The 23,109-nt window shown below is 40.7% G+C and overlaps 1 protein-coding gene across 1 annotated transcript; it reads right to left on the reverse strand.

Moving 5' to 3' along the window:
• Positions 1–346: 346 nt before the first annotated feature.
• On the reverse strand, positions 347–22,159 carry FHL2 (four and a half LIM domains 2). The gene is made up of 7 exons (XM_032226976.1): positions 21,997–22,159; positions 18,530–18,588; positions 13,149–13,328; positions 7,043–7,217; positions 5,845–6,014; positions 2,903–3,089; positions 347–1,818 (listed from the first exon to the last, which is right to left on the reverse strand). Exons 2-7 carry the CDS (start codon positions 18,554–18,556, stop codon positions 1,667–1,669), a joined length of 891 nt encoding a protein of 296 aa, XP_032082867.1. The 5' UTR covers positions 18,557–18,588; positions 21,997–22,159; the 3' UTR covers positions 347–1,666.
• Between the last annotated feature and the right edge of the window lie 950 nt (positions 22,160–23,109).

Below are 23,109 nucleotides of genomic sequence, written 5' to 3' on the forward strand. Positions count from 1 at the left end.
ATTGGCTTCTTTTACAAATCAACAGTTCCTCTTCTTATGTAGATTCATATTTTTAAAGAGAAGGAGTCTGCTCAAGCTTTATCTCCGGTCCTTCCGACGTGCCCTAAAATGTTGGCTTTTCCAGAAAGCCGGCCTGGCCTGAACAGAATAAAATAAATGATTAATTTAATTGTTAATTTTAATCTAATTTTTAAAATTTTATTGTTAATTGGGTTTGTTTTGGGATACTTTATTTAATTTCCTCTTTAACTTTTGTAATATGTGGTTTTTTTATGTTGTACACCACTCTGAGTCCTTTGGGAGAAGGGCGTCATATAAATCCAATAAACAAACAAACAAACAAACATCTTAATGGTTAACATTTATTAAAATGTCCAAATTCACAAAAATACAACACTTTGCTAGAAATACATTTATTACTTTGCAATTTCTAAGGTGCAATGAAATTTCAAAAAACTGTTAGGAATAAAAACTGTACTTTGTGTGATAATCTTGCAAATTCCTGAAATAATGTTTTGTATATTTGCATCCACCAAACGGGCATTTATTTGGAAACCAATTCATGTGTTTGGAAATGGGAACAGCTCCGAATGCTGATGAAGAAAATCACATTCTTTAATCAATCTTTTTAAGGTATGGCATAAATATAGTATTACTGATATGTACCTAAATTAACCTACATTATTATCATCTATACATTTGTGAACTGGGAAATTTAAATATTGATTCTTCCTCCACCAACACAATCGGTGGCAATTGTAATTCTTCAGAAAATCTTAATTTTATCTGACAAAGAGAAAATTATAGTGATATCATCTAACTCACCCAAATTTTGTATTGGTTGTTTTGCATTTAGAAATGAGAAGTATTGCTTGATAACTGATATTAAAAAAAATTACCTTTTCTCTGTTATATCTACTCGGATACGTTTCTACAGTCTAAAAAGAGAGAAAACCCAGATAGAATGCCTACACAAGTTCTCCGTTAGCTAGGCTCCATCATCCAGACCAAACCTTTTTATTTCCAATCTCTCAGTTGAGCTAAGTAAGACCTCTGCACAATTTGAAACTCTGTTTAATTGCTCTGTAACATCTGGAATATATTCTAGTGATATTTTTACTTGCTTTTAAGTGAATGTGAGTAAAAAAAGTCTCTTTCAAATGAGTTCAATTCCTTGGTGACTGAATGGAGATGATTTTTTCTTCTCAATGCCAAAGTGGCTTGCCACCACCTTCCTTCAAGATTTTTTTTTAATTCTGTCAAATACATAGCCTTAGAATTTTGGGTAGTTTCCTATCCAAATATTAAATCTAAACTAGCTTAGCTTTTCAAGATCAGCTGATGTTGGCTAGATTCTACCACCTAATTGTTCAAACTTGAGTAGAAGCTCTCAAATCTGCTCTATAAAGGGAGGCTGAGGTCTGAAGGATGAGCTCTAATCTACAATAAAACTGCAGATGTGACCAGCAATCATGGCTCTGTTTCCTTTGTATAAGTATATTGTGTTGAGGCATAGCACCCAAAAACAGCTAGTGTTAACTATTGCTGGGGGGGGCGGGGATGATTACTTTCTGCACTTTTGATCAAAACTCATGCACATCATTATGTATGTTAGAAAACATGTATCGTAAATACAATTTTTTCCCCAAAAATGCTTTTTATCTTTTTAAATGTCTTTCCCGCATTCAGGACATAGGATGTCATCTCTTTCTGTGAGGAAACCACGGCCCACCAACGATAGGGAACATTTCTTGCAGTTGAAACAATCATTGTGCCATTGCCGTTCCTCAAAAGAAATATACTTGGTGCCACCAAGCCCTGAAAAAAGATGGCATGACAAAAAAAAAAGTGAGGCACATCAGTGTGAAGAACTGGATCTTGGGTTATGAAGCAACCTTTTCTGACCTAATTTCCCCCAGATATGTTGACCATGACTTTCAAGGAGGAAATAGCAGACTGAAGATGTCTCCAAAAAGAAAAGCCAATGACCGCATTGGAATGAATAGCCAAGTAAGTAGACTGAATATTCAATAATTCTCTAGATAAGAGAGGACTTGAGATTGTCCGTAGTTGCTGTAGACCAGGGGTATCAAACACAAGGGCCCCGGGCTGGATCTGGCCCATGATGTGGTTGAATCTGGCCCGCAGGGCCATTCTGGAAAACGTATGAGGCTGACCTGCATAGCTTTGGCCCGGTCTACCCAATGCGAAGAGGAAACATGGCAGCAGTTTGGGGAGAGGTGTCAAGCTGGCCATGCCCATCCAGTCAGCCACACCCAGTGAGTAGCATCAAACTGTCCATGCCCACCCAGTTGGCCATCCCTCCCCCAGATTCCCCCTCCTCCGAGGTCAACCACAGCCCTGATGCGACCCTCAATGAAATTGAGTCTAAGACAGTTCTTTATCATGAGAAGAATTCATGACAGCAACCTGCACCAGATTTAGAGCTCTGGGAGACAAAGGAATAGACAGATTACTCAAACTACGGTTGGCACCTTTTAGTTTGCATACTTCCATATCACATTTTTAAATTTTAAAAATTACTTGTTAATTGCTCTCCAGCTATTAGGAACATTTGGATCAACGTGTTTCCTTCAATCCTTTTGGAATTAATTACACACAAAAAAAACCCTTTATGGGAAAATACCTGTGTTTTGCTTAAAAAAAAAAACAATTTAAAAAAATTGGACGCCTAAGGGAACTAGAAGCAATTAAAGTTTACAATCAAAAGCAAAAGGATACAAACTCAATTTGCAATTCTAGCATGAAGCAAAATATTTTAACGTTGGGCATACTAACTTAAGGATATTTTTGAACGATGGACCCAGAAGTTAATTTTTATACTGTCTGCCTTTATAGAAAGATTGTGTCTAAAAGATAAAGGCAATAGCAAAGTACCTACCACTTATTGGGTTAGTGCATCCTGCACACTTCTTGGCATAGAGGCTACAAAAGCAGTTCAGACAATATGCAAACTCATCTCGGGAAGTGAAACGTTGTCCAGAGAGCTGTTTTTTGCATCCAGTACACACAAAACACTCTTTGTGCCATGGCTGCTCTCGGTAAGTAATTCCTCCAGTAGTTATTGGCTGTTTATTTAAAATAGGAATCAGAGGGAAGAAAGAAAGGGAAGAATTCATTTTTATTTACTATATGTCATTCATGTTCTTTAATAAAATGTAAATGATTTAGAAAGGAAGAGCAAAGTAATCTTGAGCAGTAGCTCCTAATATTTTAAGTTACGATATTGTCCAATGTACAGCTAATCCATAGATTTCTATTCAAGGGACATTTTCAAGGCTAGAAGCACAAGAACATCTTCCCTCTCCCCAAAACATACACATATTACAGTGGTGGGATTCAGCCAGTTCGTACAGGTTTGGTAGAACCGGTAGCTAACTTTCTGTGCAGTTTAGCGTGCCTCCCCATGCCTGGCTCCACCATGCCCCTCCCCTCCCAGCCACTCCTCCCCTCGCTGCCTGGCTGCTCACCCAGCCACCTGACTGCTTGCCTGGCTGGGCAGCAGGGCCACTAGCTGGGCATAGCAAGGACTGGCTGGAAGGGGAGGGGTGAGGCATGGCCGGGCGTAGCAAGAAGAGGCTGAGTGAGGAGAGGTACCCCTCGACTTGAGTGATGTCATGTTGGCCATGCCCATACAGTCACATGACCACCCAGACACACCTACCCAGCCGGTCATTAGGGCAGAGAACAGGTTGTTAAACTATTCAAATTCCACCACTGCACATATATGTGTGTTATGCTTTCCATTTTCTCCCCAAGGTAATTTTTATTGCCAAACCAAGTTTCCAAGCCAACAGGCTTCTCCAAAGGAATCAGTATTGACCCTCAAAGCTTGATGGAGCTAATGATTGTTGTTGTTATTCATAGTTCTATTAAAATAGTATTTCTTAAATTATTTTTATGTAATAAATATTGGGAGAGGGGGTTTCAATAAATAATCTGAAACTTCATGAGAAGGTCAATGGGTTCAAGAATTTGTGGACTTGTGCCTTAGTCAGATTGAATGATTCTATTAAATGTAATATCGGTGACTGAGAAAGATCAGCACTGACTTTGTATCCTTGTTTAACAAAAGAATCAAATAATATTCTGGACTGTATACTGGAATAGCAATAGATCTGTAGAATTTGGACAGAAACATGATCTTCCTCAAAGAGTCCTATAAACATTTTGCCACTGAAACTCTAATTTTCTCTGTGGATCATATTGTAATAGTGTCCTAAGACCATAATGTAGATGTAGCGTTCATGGAAAGGTTCATGGCTGTTGGTTTGAAGTTCTAAGCTGCTTCAATAACTATGCATTTTAATAATTATCCTGAACCAGATTTCAAGTATCAGATTTGACTTTCTCTTTATCAATTGACTCAGAGAAAGTGGTGTCTTTTCCCTACTATCAAATTATATTATTCTGTACCAATTCCTGAGTAGTCATAAAAAGTTTTCTGGCAAGAAATTTGCCATCCTTGTCATTGATCCCCACCTATCACCACTGACTTTCAGTCCAAGGCATCTGAATTCCTCTCACTGTAACAAGATAGGGCAAAACTCAGCAGATTTTATATACTCTAAAGCTAACCAGATGGCATAGTAATAAGAAGAAAATCCTACTTACTTGAACTATAATCTAGCCCAGGGGTGTCAAACTCAAGGCCCATGGGCTGGAAGCGGCCCCTGAGGTGCTTAGATTTGGCCTGTGGGGCTGCCCTGGAGACAGCGAAGGACCCACCCCCAGTGCCTCTGCCAGCGAAAATGGGATTCGGGAGGGCTGCTCACAGCCTTCCTGAGGTCTGGTTTCGCTGGCAGAGGGTTGCAGGAGGCTGTTGAAGCCAAAAATGGAGTTCGGGCGCCTCTTTTTGCTTGCAGAATACTCAGGCCACCACAGGGCTCCTGACAAGAGTGACATCAAGCTGGCCATGCCCACCCTGGCCACACACCCTGTGCCCCCGAGATCAAACACAACTCTGATGCGGCCCTCAATGAAATTGAGTTTGACACCCGCAATCCAGCCCAAGACAACTTAAGGTTTAGAGACTGAAGGCAAGATAAAAACATAATGGAGACAGGATATTGCAACAACATGTGTGTATTATAGTTAGATGCAAGCAGGACCACAGTTGCAGCAACAGTGTTGCCTCAAGAAGCCTCAAGATAGATGCTTTCTCACAGTTCGTGAGTCTCTGTGTGGACCAGAGGTGGGTTGCTCCTGGTTCGGCCAGTTTGGCTGAACTGGTAGTGGAGTTCAGGCCTGGGCCGCAGAACTGGCAGCAATCCAGGCCTGCCACACCCCGAACAGGTTCCCCGCCACTGCTGGGCTGCCACCATTTTGGTTTTTAGTGACTAGCATGCACAATTCACTGTATATTGTTTTGCGCATGCACGCGGGTTGCAAACTTGTAGTAAAACTGACAGCAACCCATCCCTGGTGTGGACTTCAAGTTCCAAAACTGGTGGACTTTAACTCCCAAAATTCCCTAGCCAGACATGCTGGCTAGGGAATTCTGGGTTGAAATTCACCCAAATTAAAGTTACCAAGGTTGAGAAATACTGCTCTGTACTCTGGTTGTAATGAATAACTGAAAGAGCATAGCAAAGGCTGAGTTTTCTCCCTGTTCCTTGCTCTGATCTGATTTCTCTTTCAAAATTATGTCATTGATAAGAAAGGGTTTTTTTTGCATCTATTTATCTTTCAGTATCAGATTTAACAAAAGAAAGGGCAAGTTATGGTAGGATAATAGCCTGGAACAATTGGCTTGGATAAGGAGGAGAAGCAGACAAAATACCTATTTTGGAACATAACATTTCATAGCATAATAAACTTTACCTTCTTGCACTGTACACATTGCATAGCAAACTGCTTCTCATAGCAGGGCACACAGAAATTCTGATTGTCTTTGGGAATAAAACTCTTTGTTCCAATGGGCTGTTGGCACCGATGACAGATAAAACAGGTCTCATGCCAACTGCTTCCCTTATATTCCATCTTCCGTGTCCCTATGAGAAGAATAAATGCAGGACCACCCTTTAAGTTGTTATAGAATGAAAAAGAAAGAGATTCCATGTTTCATTTCTACCTTTTCCATTTTCCAGTTAGTAAAAGAGAAGAATCTGGGCAGGTTGCCAAAAATTAGTCAGGAATAATGGCACCCTACAATCTTTAATTTCTCAGATCATGAATGCTAAAAATAAGCCCTCTGGACAATAATCTTCCCTAATTTGATGTCCTTCACAGACACCACAACAGATATTGCTAACACAAGTGGCCACTAGATGGCAGGAAAAGATATAAGAGGTTTGGTGGCTGTGTGTGTTATTGCAGTCTGGAAATGGCAATCCTGGGCATTGTAGAGTAGCATTTCTAACTGACACCAAAGAGGGTTATTTAATGAGTTCACACAATGGAGCTAGGGCATATGGTTGGTCGCCAATCATGGTTGGTTGAAACACAGCTGTTAAAATCTTGGGATTTTTGCTTCTTTTTGAGGGGACAGGAACTGATTTTTATTGGAGGAAGATCATTTCGTACAGAAAAGGATCTATGAAATTCCCTTTTAAAATGAACAAACATGAAAAATTGTTTCGCCCTTCATTATTCATCCTTTTTTTGTAATAGCAATATGGCAATATTGGTTTATAAGGAAGCTTAAGGAAGACTGAAAGGAGGATAACGTAGAACTAGTTAGAAACCCTAACTCTGTAAAAAGAAACAGAAAAACTTTCCGATTGTACCTACAATATATAGTATATGTTGCGACTGTGCCTTCTCTGCACCATCAGCCTACCACTGTGGTTCTTGGCCTTTCAAAAGACATCCCCCCCCCCCCCCCCCCCGGATCACCTATCTCAGCTTGACTGCCCTGCGTAAAAATGTTCTGTGCTGGCTGAAGAACACATTTCTACCAGACCATTGGAAGGCAAATAAAAGTCTTGATAAAGCATCTAGCAAAAAAAAAATCTTCCTCTGGTTTTAGAAAGTATTTCACAACAGCCCCATTGTGTCTCCAGAGTGGACAAGGTCTAACCTGGCATGATGGTCTTTTTGCACTCACTACACTTGGAGGAGTATTCATTTGAATAACATTCGGTACACAGGAGGTGCTCTTCCTTCGCAGCAAAAGGTTTGTCCACCAAGGAGTTCTTGCACTGGAAGCAATGGAAGCAGGTTTCATGCCAGTGACGATCCTTGTAGGAGAGGTCCTGTAGAAATCCCAAACCACATAAGCCCACGTGAAGAAATACTCCATAACCTTGGGACAAATTGACCACAGCATTGTACACAAGGACTGATAACTAATGGAAAACATGTGGCCAGATATGATATTCAAATCCATCTCAATTTAACCTCTAGTTTGCTAGCTAGTATTCATTTTTTAAAAAATAATCTTTGAATATGCCACAGTTGTTATCCTTTTAATCAACACAACCTGTATGAATGGCCCCTTTGCCCCCTTTTTCCGTAAAAATATTATAAAAAATATTACTGAAATTTTCCCATGTTTATCCTTGGGCTGTATGCAATATCTGTCTGTCTGCCCAGAGTTGTATCCTTGTATGAATGAAGGTGAATGCATGTGCCCACTGGTGGGTTTCCAAATTTTTTACTACCGGTTCGCTCTTGCATGCTCTTGCGTGTGCGCAACGCTGCTGCACATGCAGAATTCTGTACATGGGTGGGCCATTGCGTCGTTGCTGATCCGGGCTGAACTGGGAGCAATCCACCTCTGTACGTGCCCCAGGATAATGTTGCAGGATCCAATTCGGGTTGGTTACCAGGACCAAGGATCAGACTCCAATACTTCCAAAGTAACCTTCTGAATTCCATGCATGAATTGCCCTTGTGACAATGTAGGACAGATGGGGAGGAAGCTAACCACCAGATTGTAAGAACACAAGCGAACCATCAGACGAGGAGACCCAAATTCATTGGTAGCTTCAATTGCAATGAACAAGGACAGACATTCAGTTTCGAAGCCATCAAGTTTGTTGGAAGAGCAAGCACAAAAATAGCCAGAAAAGTGATTGAAGCCTGTCAGTCAACAGGAGTGCTGATTTACCACCAGCTTATCAAATACTTAGGAGGCAAGGGCTTGGCAACACAAGGAAACAACAGCCAATGACTTAATAGATGGCCATCAACACCCCTATCAACAACAAAAAAGTCATACACAACCAGGCACTTTATAATACCACCCACATCCCAAAGCATTCACTCTGCAAGAGAAAAGTTCCCCGAGGATGAGCTCCAGCATGACTCCGAAAGCTCAGAAGATGAAACCTCTGGTCTTGGTGACCGACCAAGATTGGATCCTGTATCCTTGTATGCTGTCGAGTCACTGTTGTGTGATCAAAGGCTATGCATGCACACACAAACACACATACAAACACATTGTGAATGCAATTCTATGCATCTCTGGAGCAGAGAAGGCTGGGACCAGGGTACTGATGTGTTTGTTGCTAGGTCTACTCATTCTTGATGTCAACTTCAAGATCTATCTCTCTCTCTCTCTCTCTCTCTCTCTCTCTCTCTCTCTCTCTCTCTCTCTCTCTCTCTCTCTCTCTCCCTCCCTCCCTCCCTCCCTCTCCCTCCCTCTCCCTTTCCCCCTCTCTCCTCTCTCCTCTCTCCTCTCCCCCCCCCCTAGGGTTATTTACCTAAAATCCATATCAAGATTGCTTTTTGACCTAGACGTTAAGGCACCAAGGTAGAAACCAGGAGACTATGAATTCTACCCCTGCCTTAGAATGAAAGTTAACTGGGTGACTTAGGGCCAGTTTCTTTCTCTTAGCCCAATTTATTTCACCTCACAGGGTTGTTGTAGAAAAAACTAGGAAAAGGAAGAAGTAATAGTTATGTTCAGGGGTGGCCTGCTACGTATTCGCCCGGATTTGGGAGAACCTGTAGCTAACGTTATGGTGGTTCAGAGAACCTCCAAATTCCACCCCTGGCTGGCTCTGCCCACCTCTCCCATCCCCATCCCATCCCTCCCAGAAGTCTCCACGCATCCTGTTTTGGATGCAAGGTAAGTGCAGAGCCCATGCGGAGACTTGAGGAGGGAGAAAAATGGGCTTCCTGGAAGTTCCAGAAGGCTGGAAATGGGCCCATTTCCAGTCCCTAGAAGGCCTACAGAGCCTGTGGGAGGAAGTTTTCGCCCTTCCAGAGGCGCCTGGAGAAGGTGAAAACACACACACACACACACACACATACACACACACACACACACACCGGTGCAGAAGGCCTACCAGGCCATGCCCACCATGGCCACGGCCATCCAGCAGAGAACCCATTGCTGAAATTTTTGAAGCCCACTCCTTATGTTCACTGCATTGGGTTATTTATACAAATAATATAAAGGAGGGATTATAAACAAACAAACCTCTATATCAAAGATGAATTTACAGAGAAGACTTTCAAACCAAGAACTACACTCTATACAACCCTGAGCAATCTGAACAAATGGGTCAATTTACTGACAGTAATTTATCAGCATCATTCCTAATAATAGAAAGTATATAATGGATTCATTTGAAAAAGTGGGGGAGGCAGTATATTCCCCACATTTGTTTTTCCTCTTTGCATAAACACCCAACCAGTGTCAGAAATTCTTTGGATGTACTGGAACTAAAAACCAAAAGGTTGTCTGGATTGGGAGGGGGGTTGTTATCATATGCTTTGACATCTCCAATAAAGCCAATTCCCATATTAGAAGAGCCCTACTCGACAAGATGGCTTACACTTTACTAATAATCATATTAATAAAATAATCAACTGAACACATTGTATAGAACTTTGTGGCTGGAAACTTTTTTCTTTTTTCTTTCTCATGGAATTTTATTTCTGATCCAATCCCACATACCTTCCTGTGTGCATCAAATTTTTTTATTTTCCTGCTAAATTGAGTGGAAAACAAACCATAAAATATAACAGCTGCTGATCTTTGCAGAACAATGCATATACAAATCTGTTTTCCTTGGGTTTTTACATTATGTATGTATGTATGTATGTATGTATGTATGTATGTATGTATGTATGCATGCATGCATGCATGCATGCATGCATGCATGTGTTGGAAGAAATATCCTTCTGGGTTCGGCTCCAAGTGGGGAAAAAGACACTGGGGACATGGAGGCTGCTTGGAAAGATGGTTTTAATGGTGGACAGGTCCACATGGCTTGAGCCCTGAACAGAAAAGGTGATCACATGCTTCAATGTTGCATGGAGAAGAAGGAAGGGCTAACATGCTGAAAGTCCCTGGTTTTATGCCCTCTCTGGCCTTTGATCTTGAGCTTGTATTCTGATTGGTTGTCACACTCCCATGGGCCCATGCAGGGGCAACTCTCTAGGCTGCATTTTGAATCCAGGTTTGGTTGAGTTCTCAGATGCCATGTGGCGAGTTGGGTAAAAGGGCCAATATATTATCATGCTTTAATCCCATCACTCTGGACCTGAAGGGGAGAACTCTTATTATGTAAAGTGGACTAGCTCAGGTTTTAATGGCTCATTGACAAAAGGGGATGGGCAGGAAGCTGCAGGAAGCTATTCTGTCTTTTAAAACATGTTTCTTTCTTTTCACATCCAGAGAAATATTCTGCCCTTTCAATATTTCCTAGATATTTCATTTTTCTGGGAGAGGGCTGGGTGATAACTTCCTACACATGCATGCATGAATGCATATGCATATGTTTACGTACGCGTCTCAAGGTTTGATGTTATTTATCATTTAATACAAGAATGGGATCTTAAAATTGCAATTAAGGGATTATTAAAAAGATACTATGAGACACCTATATGCCAAGCTTGTCTGCTGCACACAAATATAGATGTACTAGGCACTCAAATCATGTATCATCAAGATAACTCACATATTTATTACTTTTCAGTAATTTTAGAAAATACTGGCTACTGTTTCTCAAGCTTAACAGCCTGAAAATGTGTGGAGTTCAACTCCCAGAATTCCCAAGCCAGCCATTCTGGGAGTCGAAGTCCACACATCTTCAAGTTACTAAGTTTGAGAAACACTTTATCTATTGTATATATCATTTCTGGGAGTTACTGGATGGTTAATACTGTATATCCATCAATATAGCACACCTCTGCTTGGTCATTCTCTCCCATGGTAGTTAAGACATCAAGCTTCTAAGTCAATGCATAAACAAGCATGCGCCAGTACACCACTTTTCACCTATATTCCCCCATCGCTAATACTTTCTTACTTGTTCACCCAGAGGAGAAGGGCCCCCACCAAATTCTGTGACTCACTTATTTGCTCTTGCAGCAGGGCTGTATGGTAGGAGAGATCAGGTAGCACTAAGCTTCCCCAATCCCTCCGTCTGAGTTGAAAAGTTCAACTAATTCCTGCCTTGCTTTGAGATATCTTGAAGGCAGGATGAGCAAAGGGTTTCGGGAATGTCAACACACAAAGTGCACAAGGGATTTTTTTTTTTTTTTTTTTTTTTTGGTAATTCTACTCAAATTCTGGGAAGAAACAGAGTTTGTCAGCTTCAGGAATTTTCTCATACTAATCTCTTCTTTTTTGGCTTTGCTTCTGCTGGCTGCCCTCCCTCCCCCACGTTCAAAGTAAATTAAACTAATAAGCTAATTAATCATTAGTTTACTTTGGACACTTAGCAATCAGCTCACTTTCATCAACATTTGCAGCATCTGGTGGTCACATCTGCAATTTTTGCTGTTTTTTTTTCTTCTAGATTTTGACATTTACTTCCAGTTTTCAGCAAAAAATACCCATGGGATAAAATGGCTTCATTTAACAACTGTAGCATTTGCCTAAACAGCCATGGTGTTTGTTTAACAACCACTGCAAATATATATATATATATGATAAAATCGGGTCCGGTACATGGTAGCCCACTGAAAGACTGCAACAATTTATAACCATAATTCTGAGCTCAAATACGGTTGTAAATCAAAGACTACCTATAATATATTTTTGCAATTTAGATTTGCAGTTATATAATTTTTAACATTTTATAAAAAGAAGAAGAAGAAAGGAAAGGGCCCATTTTTTACTTGGTTACTTTTATGAATGGGGGCAAATAAGTCTTTCTTGCTTTTATTAAAGGATTGTATTCTTTCCCTTTATCCCACCTCTGTCCTCCTCACAATTAAGTTGAGTCCTTGTGCCCCACCGGGGGGGGGGGGCTGCTACGGGTTCACTTGGGTTCGGGAGAACCCATAGCTAACGTTATGGCCGGTTTGGAGAACTTCCAAATCCCACCCCTAGCTGGCTGTGCCCACCCCGCCTCTCTTCTCCCAGGAGTCTCCATGTGGACCATTTTGGATGTGAGGTAAGTGCAGGGCCCATGTGGAGGCTCTGGGAGGGGAAAAACAGGCCTCCCGGAAAGCCTCTGGCAGTTTTTGCCCTCCCAGAGGCTCAAGGAAAGCCTGAGGGAAGGTGAAAATGGCCCCACGCTGTGGTGCAGGAGGCCAACTAGGCCACGCCCACCATGGCCAGGCCCACAGAACAACTGGGCAGAGAACCCATTCCTGAAATTTTTGAAGCCCACCCCTGCTTTAAGTTGGGAATCATTCAAGCTTTTTGCCCAGGCTTAGGATGGGTCCAATGCTTGGGAATGGGTTCTCTCCAATCCAGCAGCACTTTGGTTTTCATGATATTTGTTTTAATACAGATAAGAAAAGAAGTAGAATGCATCCAAAGGAGAAACAAAATAAAACAGAAAGATTGCTTATTTCAGGACTAGAGAAAAATAATTCTGCTTTAGCTGTTTTGAAAAGTCCCAATGGACTAGAGCCATTTGCAGGGGAAATATTTCTTGCACACTTTGACATGAATAGAATCCTTGGGGAACCCTTTGGAGAGACCTGATCAGAGGTGGTATTCAGCAGGTTCTGACTAGTTCTGGAGAACCGGTAGCAGAATTTTTGAGTAGTTCAGAGAACCGGTAAACACCACCTCTGATTGGCCCTGCCCCCATCTATTCTCTGCCTCCCGAGTCCCAGCTGATTGGGAGGGAATGGGGATTTTGCAGTAACCTTCCCCTGCCACGCCCACCAAGTCACGCCCATAAAACCGGTAGTAAATTTTTTTGAATCCCACCACTGGAGCTGATAGCAACTAAGGAAGCTTAGGCCAGGGAAAAGGCAGGAAAGCCTACCTTACAATCACAGCCAATTGGCTTCTTACATTCCTCACAGGGGTTGGAGTACAAGCTCTCATAGCACTTGATGCAGTAGGGACTCTCCTCCTTCAAAATGTATTTCTTGCCAAACAGCGTCTCCTTGCAATAGTGGCAGTCGAAACGTTCAGTCATTTTGGCCTCAGGGATTTGATCAGGCTGTCAAGAAAAAGATGAGAAGTGTTAAGTTCAAGATGGGCAGAACAGCAGCAGGGAGGAGGACGAGAGGCGGAGAAGATTATTTATTTTCCACGATTCCTTCTAGGAGCCTCAGGATGACCTAGGAAAGGACCCTTCAGACACCCATTCAGATGCCCTGATCATCTCATGGCTTGACTACTGTAACCCAAAAGCTTCAATAGGCCCAGAATGCAGCTGCCTAGGCAGTGGTGTGCATCAGAGGTGCTATTCAGCCAGTCCTCTCCGGTTTGGGCGAACTGGTAGCGGCGGCGGCTGGAGGCTCCACCCACCCACCCCCGGCATAACGCACAACCTTCTGCTCATGCACAGAAGGCAGTATGCATGCGCAGAACATTTGCAAACTGGCTGGGAAGGTAAGTAAATCCCACCACTGGTGTGCATGTGTTGGAATGCCTATTTAACACCTCTGCTCCACAAGCTGCATAAGGAAATGCAGCATATATGCGTTATCACAACTACAACAGCACAAGAAATGGAATGGAATGTAAATCTGCATTGTGGCCTATTGTAGGAAATTAGGACAATATGTTACCTCCATATGAAGTAGTTAACCGTGTCCCATATTTTATGAGACAGTTTGTAATGGTGAAACCAATATAAAATGCTTTGATATTATATTGGTTTCTGAAAATTGGCAAAAGTTCGTCTTTTTATGTAGATTCATATTTTTAAGGAGAAGAAGTCTTCTCAAGCTTTATCTCCGGTCCTTCCGACGTGCCCTAAAAAGTTGGCTTTTCCAGCAAGCCGGCCTGGCCTGAACAGAATAAAATAAATGATTAATTTAATTGTTAATTTTAATCTAATTTTTAAATTTTTTATTGTTAATATTAATTGGGTTGTTTTTGGATACTTTATTTAATTTCTTCTTTAACTTTTGTAATATGTGTTTCTTTTAAATGTTGTACGCCACCCTGAGTCCTTTGGGAGAAGGGCGGCATATAAATCCAACAAGCAAACAAACAAACAAACAAACGTGCTTCCAGGTGCAATTCAAGGTGCTAGTCACTGCCTATAAAGCCCTATTTGGCATAAGGCCTTTTCACCTGAGAGACCACCTGCCTCCCATAGTATTTGCCTGGCTGGTTCAAGGAGTTGGCACACTCTGGGTTCCTTCAGTTAAACAATGCTATCTATCAGGAGCTCAAATGAGTGCCTTCTGTTGTTGTACCTGCTCTCTAGAACCAGGCTTACACCCAGATTCCAATCCAGTCCCTACCCTACTACTGTGTCAAAGGGCCCTGAAGACGTGACTCTTCAAATCTTTGGTGAGGATGATTGACCCTTCATTTCTTTATTTTATTCTGGGTTTGCTTTCTCTGTCATCTTTGTTTCTTGTGTTGTGTTGTTATTTTTGTCTTTTTGTGTCATTTCTTTGTTTTTAAATGTTTTAACGATTTGCAAACTATCCAAAGTCACTGAAAGGGGGCAGCATATAAATATTATTATTTATAATATTATTATTATCTTCTGATAGGGAAAGAAGATCAGCTTGTGAATTGACAGCTTGCTAACCCCAGGATAGGATCTTCACCAGAGCTCCTTCTGTGTGACAGATACAGTAAGGATAGTAGATTTCCAAAATATAATAGCCTATCAATACACAGATGGACAAACTATATAATGCAATATTCTCTCTGCTTTGAGTATGAGCACAAGATTCCTATCTCTGTAGAGGAAACAAGATGAACTGGGAAAGCATACATTTTCATTTCATGGGGAGAATAATATCAATGTTGTTAGATTTTCTCCCAGTATAAACATAGCCCAGTACAGGTAGTGTTTGTAGATCCACTTCTTGTTTTGATCATGCCTGATAATCGATCAGATCTTTGAAGTCTACAAATATTTGCAAGCATTCTCTGTGGATCTTTGAAGTCACTTAGCATGATAAGAAAGCCTGTACAGAAATTCTGCTAATTTTCACCACAGAATAGGTTTTTTTTTTTTTTTTTTTTAAGAAAATGTTGTAAATTTGCTATTACGTATTCAACCTGAAAAAATGTTTGGAACGTTTCCTTGCTGGCTCAAAAAACTGCAGGCAGAAGATCCATCATTCCATCCCATTGTTCAATCGCAGATAATGGAAAATGGCCACTTTCATTCTATCAACTTGGATTGCTCCTGTCAATCAAGGGTTTAGCGATTTCATTTCATTGATGGGGCTTCTAGTGTTTCTAGGCCTGTCATACAAAATGATCTTCAAAGCAAGCCACTTCAGTGGAGCAACTTTCCTACTCATTGTTGAAAATATTATTCTATCATATTTGTAAAATACCCAGGAAGTTTGTTCACATGCAGAAAGTAATAACATCAGGGTTTCTTTTGAGAGAGAGAGAGAGAGAGAGAGAGACAGACAGACAGACAGATAGACAGGAGAGAGAGAGAGACAGTCAGATAGACAGAAACAGAGAGAAAGGCAGAGAGAGAGAAGGAGAGAGAGGGAGAGGGGATGGGGGACAGAGAGAGGAGAGAAGGGGAGGGAGGTTGAGAGAGAGACACACAGAGAAGAGAGAAGGAGAGAGGGAGATGGGGGACAGAGAGAGGAGAGAAGGGGAGGGAGGTGGAGAGGGAGAGGAGAGAGAGAGAAGGAGAGAGAGGAATATGGGGGAGTGGGAGAGAGCAGGGTTTCTGTCAGCGTTACTGCCGATTCGGTACGCAAGTGATTTGTGCATGTGCAGTTGCCTGTAAATAGGTCTGCGCATGCACAGAACATTAAAAAGGACAAAAAAACCCCATACCGCGGTGACTGGGGAACCGGTTTGGGGGCATGGCGAGCCTGCCGTCCCTACCAGTTTGATGACTCAGTCACAATGTCCACTACCAGTTCGCCCGAACCTGTGCGAACTGGTAGAACCCACCTCTGGCAGAGAAACAGAGAGAGAGAGAGAGACAAAGAGAAGGAGAAGGAGTGGGAGAAAGAGAGAGAGAAGAAAAGCTTATGCATAACATTAACTGAGAGCCAGTTTAGTCTAGTGGTTAAAGCACCAGATTAGAAAACCTGAGACTGTGAGTTCAAACCTGCCTTAATCATTAAAGCAGCTCAATCACTCCTTATCAACCCGACCTACCTCACAGGATTGTTGTGTGGAAAATAGAAGAGAGAAGGTGTATTGGATATGTTTGCTGCCTTGAGTTATTTGTAAAAATAATAAAGACAAATACAAATAATAAATACATACATTAACACATATAAAACATATGTAGTCCAAAATAAGGGCATCAAAGATGTTTTACAATGTAATTTCATATAAATGAAAGGATCATAATTTTTAATAATAACTAATAACTGTTGCACTAATACGTGGTGAAGAAAAGTAATATATAAAAGTAAAATATTAATTTGTCCACCTTATAATACTCTTCCAACAATATTTTTAAAGTGATATATACAAAAAGCATATACATTCTATCACATATTCTATTAACTAATTCTGAAGTAACAGGAGGTAATAAAACTTGTTTATGTGAGACCATATTTTTATATATTATGGAGGAGATTATAGACATTACAATATGGTTACTACACCTATTTATATTTCAGATAAGGAGAATAGAGTTGTATTGGACACTCTAGCATTTTCCCCCCTAAAGCATCTATATCCTTCTTTAAATCAAGCATTCAGCTTTATGAACATATGAACATCAGCAGTGCCTGTAGGAGACAAAACAAACCCAAGAAACAAAATGGGGACTGCACCAATTTCCCCCCGTTGTCTTTTGGATATGACCAAAGTCAAATTCAGTTCATATCTTGGCCTAATCCCCATCAGACTGAAATGGACCCTCCTTATCCCCAGACAAAGTCCAATGCAAACTTATCTAGACCAAAGAATAGTGGGCCTCATCTCACCTGCCCACAGTCTAGTTCAAGACCAGCCCTTACAAGGGAATTACAACATAGAGAAACCCCAACATTCCATCCTATATCAATTGATGACCTCAAAATTCCACTCGGTTGCAAAGGACTTCCCAGCTCTGCTGTCCTCCTGAAAGGTCCACTTACCTCACAATAGAGCTAACCACAGGTACACTGAACCTGACAGCCAGGCAGGAAAGCAAACCCCTAGGATTTCCTACCTTGTATCAAAATCTTTGTTTTTCCATTGTCAGGATCCCTCTTTTTGTAAAGCAGCCCCCCAATGATCCTTGATTAAACATGGTTCTTCTTCTCAATGTTCTTCAGACTGAATCATGACAAAGCCCAGCTGTCTGTTCTCTGATAACTGCCAATCAACTACACAGGGAAGTCCTGATCAAAATTGTGCAGGCAGTATGGATATAAACTCATGTGGGCTTTGTTTCTTAACTTGTCTGCAGAAGTCCACATTGGATAGTTTCTGGATTGTAAAGTTTGAAAACTTCTGAGACTTTTTAGATTAAAATAACATTATTTAAAGTTACCCAACCCTAACAACAGCGTAATCATTAATTTTATTCATATCAGGGATTGCTCATGTACTTTTAGGAGACTGTGCTACTGCAAATTTTGTGAATCACTGATTATGCACTTGAAATATAATTTCTACACCATACATCTAAGTTTTATTTTTATATGTCATAAATTTTCTTAACAACTCATAAGCATAGTTCACACCACTTTAACTTAATGTTGGGTGCCCCCACTGCCTTGTAGCAATGAATTGTTTTTCCTAGAAATTCACTATTTTAGGGCAATGTTTTATCTTTGTAATTTTCCTACATTTTATAGATGATTTTTCAATTTTGTTCAATATTATTTGTTCAACCCTTTTAGCTTTCTGAATAACCATGAAGGTTTGGCTTTTTTTCTAGCACTAAGTTAAAGTGGAGTTGAATTCTAGGAATTTTATGCTTCCATGGATTGGAAATTATGGGTTGTTTAGCATTTGGTTCTATTATTGCTATGAGCTGCCCACAGTTATGTTCTACAAGATGGGGTGCTACATAAGATGAATATGTATGTATGTATGTATGCATGCATGCATGCACAAAGTATATAAATAAGATTAGTTTGGCAACTGATGTCCTTCTTTCTCATTTGGGGTAAATGATAAAAATTTTAAAGAGCTCAAAGGATATAAAAATATTATTGTCTTCACTGATAGCTATAAAGTTCCTAGCAGCAGATGATTTTTTTTCATTCAACAAAGATACTAAGGGCAAGAGTGCAGAAGACATACCTTTAATCCACAAGTTTTAATATCCATCAGTTGGAACAATCATCTCACTTTCCGTGAACCTGCATTCAGAAGAAAAAAGTGGTTTACCATGTCTGTCTACATATTAACTATCTTCTTTTACATGGAAATCAGTTTGATTGGAAGACAACTGAGTTATGCTTCATTCATAGTTTAAAGCAGGGATCACCAACCTTTCGGACCTCAGGGACCACTAAATTCATAATTTTAAATCCCACAGACCACTCATATGATCTGCCTAATGACCGGCTGGGTAGTCATGTCACTGTGCGTTGCTAAGTGGTCATGTGACTGAGTGGGCATGGCCAACTCGATATCACTCACATTGAAGGGTGCCTTAGGGCCCCAACAGGAAGCAGTTGTTGGAGCTAAGCAGTCACCACGAGAAAGAGGTGGGAAAACAGCTCAGTTCAAATTGGATCTGACTGAGAATGAGGCTCAGTAGAAGCATCTCACTGAGGTCTGTCAGCATACGCTTTCCAAGCAGAGGGAAGACCTGCAGGAGTGCAAGGCCAGATACTGGCGCCTGGAGGCTCAGCGGGCTGAGATGGTTAGCCAGTTCCAAGCCATGATGCAGTCCCACTGGAACAAGGTCCTCCGGCTCTTTCATTGGCCCTTCCCTCCAGCCTTTGCCCAAAGCCCTGCACCAGGAGGCCGAAGCAGATCCCAAGTCAGAATTTCCATCCCTCTCTGACCCACACAAAAAGACCCTGAAAGGGGAGACTGCAGCAACACAAATGTCCATTGCATGTATCCAGCCCAAGAACCATAGTTTGAGGGGGTCCTGATTTAGTGTAAAATAAAAAATGCAAATAATTTTTCTGTGGACCACAAAAATTTTCTCACAGACCACCAGTGGTCCACAGACCATCAGTTGGTGTATTAAATGAGAACTTTGAATCTCCTGAAGGTGTAAATCATGTCAACAACCAACCAGTGTCATTGAATTCTACACACATTTCACTTTCATCGTACTGACCCCCATCCCCAAATTTTCAAAACAGGGCGCGAAAAAGGCAATTGGAAAACAAAATAATTACTGAACCATTATCCAGGATTTTGCAATCTAAATAGATAAATGAGATTCAGTTAAAGAATATTATTGCTAGGAAATTTCAAGTTGGCTTCGGAAAAAGTTCCTTTTGTGCCTGGCAAAAAGAGAAAAAGAGCCACCAATTGCTTCAATTATTGTTGATCCTGCATTTGGCCACAACCAACCCTTATAGTGGTATAAATGTTACAATCATCTACTGGAAAAATATATTGTACTAAAAGGGTATGACTAACTTGGAAAGTATAAATGTTTAGAGTTGGCAATAGACTGATGTCAACATGTGATCATTCTTTTAGACACTTTAGGATTTCTTCCAGTCATTTACAGTACAAGATTTCTATTTCTCTCCATTTCTTAATCATATGCCTACTGATGTTTGAATCATGCATTATGCAGCTAAACCATAATGTAGTTTGCTTAGATTTAGCTGGGAATGTGAACTATGAACTCTGTTAAATAATGATCTCAATTTAAGCAATGCAGAGGTATGACATAAGCCAGGTTAAAGTAAAACTCTACTAATGTCTGAGGTTTGGTATCCCGCTGTCTAGCAGCTTTTGGAAAAGAAATAAAAAACTTAAAAACAACACACCAAAGGATATCGAAGGATTATTGTCTTGGCAGTCACCGAATTGGCCAGAGACTTCTAGAAAGATCTCATCTCAGGCACATTCGTTCTTCTTTCTTCCTCTTTACTCAATTAGTTTCCTTTCCCCATTAAAAAAAAGACTAAATATATTAAAGATTTGTCAGCTCTACACAACAGGAAAAGAGAGAGCTCTTTTTAAGAACTCCCCACCCTACTTTCTTTGGAGCGTGTGAGTTGTTTTATAAGTCTGTGGTGATTTATTCAATCTAGTAGAATGCAGCCAGCTCATACTGGGTTATTTAACCTGGGGAATGTTTAGAATGTGCAGTTTTCCTTCTCATGCAATAAATTGAAAGTCCTAGTTTCGATCAGCAACAAGAGCTTGGCGTGGGCCGTGGGGCACAGATTTTTCTAAGGCTGCGGATGACACACTGCTACATTTTTTCTTTTCTAAGTTCAGTGTTGAGTTTCAAACTATAGGTGAGAGTCCAGTCTTTCTACCTGAAAGTATCCAGGTTAGTTTAGTTCAGAAGACATAGTCGAACTATATTAAGGCCATTTTTGAGACCATATCTCTTTATAAAATATTTATTGATATTATTATAATTTTGTATTCAAATAAATCTCCTTGTAAATGCTAGAATCCATGCCTGTCAAACTGGCGACCTGTGGGCTGGATGCATCACACATAGGCCACGCCTACCCAGCTCCGCAAAGGCAAAGAATATCACAATACATCATGTGACACGATCGCGTTTGACACCCATGTGCTAGACAGATGAGGAAAGTACTACAGAAGTTTTTTTCTATTCCCATAATATGATCTAGCAGAAGTAAATTGTGACAATATATAATTGAAATCAATGGCAGTAAATGCACTGATTAAATTTTGAACCAGATCTAAATGGAGCTTTTGATAGATTGAATTTCAAACCTTCAAGCTCTGCACAAAATTTATCTTGCTTCAGGGGGAAGCAGGATAATAAAGAAATGTAATGAATGATAAACCAAATAATTTCTTTTAAAAGCGTTCAGAGATGATTTTGAATGTCATGTGCAGTAATCGAAAGATATTCTGAATAAAAAAGAAAATGCAGTGGGAATAATCATGGTGGAAAGAGACATAAAGCATTCTAGATTAACAATGAAGTAAATGTGTAAATAACTCACAAAACATGAAAATGGGTGCTGACTCTTAACATATATCCGGTATTAATATGTACTACAGAACAAATAATATAGCTGTCAAAGGTCAATGGAAAAAGAAACTTTGCTCCATGTTTATATGATAAATTGTGAATGCTATATTTTTTATGATATGTAATACAGAGATGAAGAGATCAGGCAAGACACCCTTTGTTTTCTGCACTTCTGCAGAACTGGAAAATCTAATAGGGTTCTTTGTTCCTGTAGGGAACAGGATATATTTCCAGGAAGACAAATAAACCAACATGTCACCCGTTTCTGATCTTCTCTGGGGTTTATTCTGCATAGCATCTGCCAGGAAAAAAAGGTTCTAATGCACAATGACATGCTGGGGATATCCCCTGGCTAACTCGTCACAAGCAGAAAAGAACAATTTCTCCCAACATAAAAAAGAAACACGTAACTCCTGCCCTATCACCAGCCCCTGTCTGGAGTTTTTAAAAAGGGGCAATCATTCCCTATTTGGATATCTTACATACGCTTTTCTGTCCCATCCAACCTCACAGCACAGGCTTTGTTAATTACAGCAAAAAACATCTCAAGGTTCATTGATTGGTTCAAAGATTCTTTGGGACAAAAAGAAAAGGGAGGTGTACTTACAAGCAGATAATTAGTAGCAGCCTCTGGAGCTGGGATGGAGAATCACATCCATTTATGAATGGGTAACCGGGTGCTCTGCTGGAAGAGAAGGGGGTGTGCGGTTAGCCAGGGAATCCTTGCGTCTGTGCACTCTGGAGTCCTTTCCCACTGTCTGTGTGTGTGGAACAAGGCGTCTGCCCTCACAGCCTAGTGAAAAACCCCTGTGTATCATTTTACCATATATGGAGAGAAAAGCACCGAGACACTCACTCTCCGTGCTCAAAGCAGCTGGCATTCTCTGAAGGAGTTGCTCCTCTCCACACCTACCTCTCTCTCAAGTCATCACCCTGCCTTTGATCAATTCCACTCCACCCGTGCTTTCAATCATCATTGCCATCGTCATCACCAGGCTCCCTACTCCTGTGCTTATTTCCTTGTGACAGATGTGCCTAAACATCTGAAATCTTTCTTTCTGAGCAATACCCTGATTGAAGCAACCGTCGTTTGCATCAGAAAGAGAGCAAGAAGTTCCCAAATGAAGTTTTTCAATATTTACTTATATGTTCACACCCTTTCCTTTGTTAATCTTACACCGCTTCACCTAGTTAAGGTCATAAACAAGAGGAGGAGGATATTGCATTGCTCATTCTTTACTGCCCATTGAGAGGTAATATTTAATATCTAGAGCAGCCTTCCTTCATCCAGATGTTGGTGAAAAGTGGTGAACAGCAAGGCTGGGCAAAGGCCACATGTCCCAAAATTCAATGAATTAAATCTTCCCTTCCCTCCCCTCCTTTCCCCTCCTTTCTCCTTTCTTTTCTAAAATTTTTTTAAACCTCATAATAGCTGAAGCTATCTGGGTGGTTTACAATAAACACACCAAAAAGGAAAATAAATAAGATACCATAAAACTAGGCAGCAGCAAAGTAGTAGTTCTCCACTTATGACCACAATTGAGCCCAAAATTTATGTTGCTAAGTGAGACACTTGGTAAGTGAGTTTTGCCTCATTTTACAACCTTTCTTGTAAAGTAATAAGGTTGTTAAGTGAATCTGGCTTCCCCATTGACTCTGCCCATCAGAGGATCATGAAAGGGGAAGTACATGAGCCCAGGACACTGTGAATGTCATGAAT

This window comes from Thamnophis elegans, chromosome 11, assembly GCF_009769535.1.
Source record: "Thamnophis elegans isolate rThaEle1 chromosome 11, rThaEle1.pri, whole genome shotgun sequence".
Classification (NCBI taxonomy): domain Eukaryota; kingdom Metazoa; phylum Chordata; class Lepidosauria; order Squamata; family Colubridae; genus Thamnophis; species Thamnophis elegans.

Excerpts from the sequence above, each read along its gene's own strand:
- FHL2 (XM_032226976.1), bottom strand. The coding sequence starts at position 18,556 with ATGGATATTAAAACTTGTGGATTAAAG. Across the intron at positions 6,015-7,042 it reads CAAAAAGACCATCATGCCAG|GGACACGGAAGATGGAATAT; the intron begins GTTAGACCTTGT and ends TTCTTCTCATAG. Across the intron at positions 3,090-5,844 it reads AATGTGTACAGTGCAAGAAG|CCAATAACTACTGGAGGAAT; the intron begins GTAAAGTTTATT and ends TTAAATAAACAG.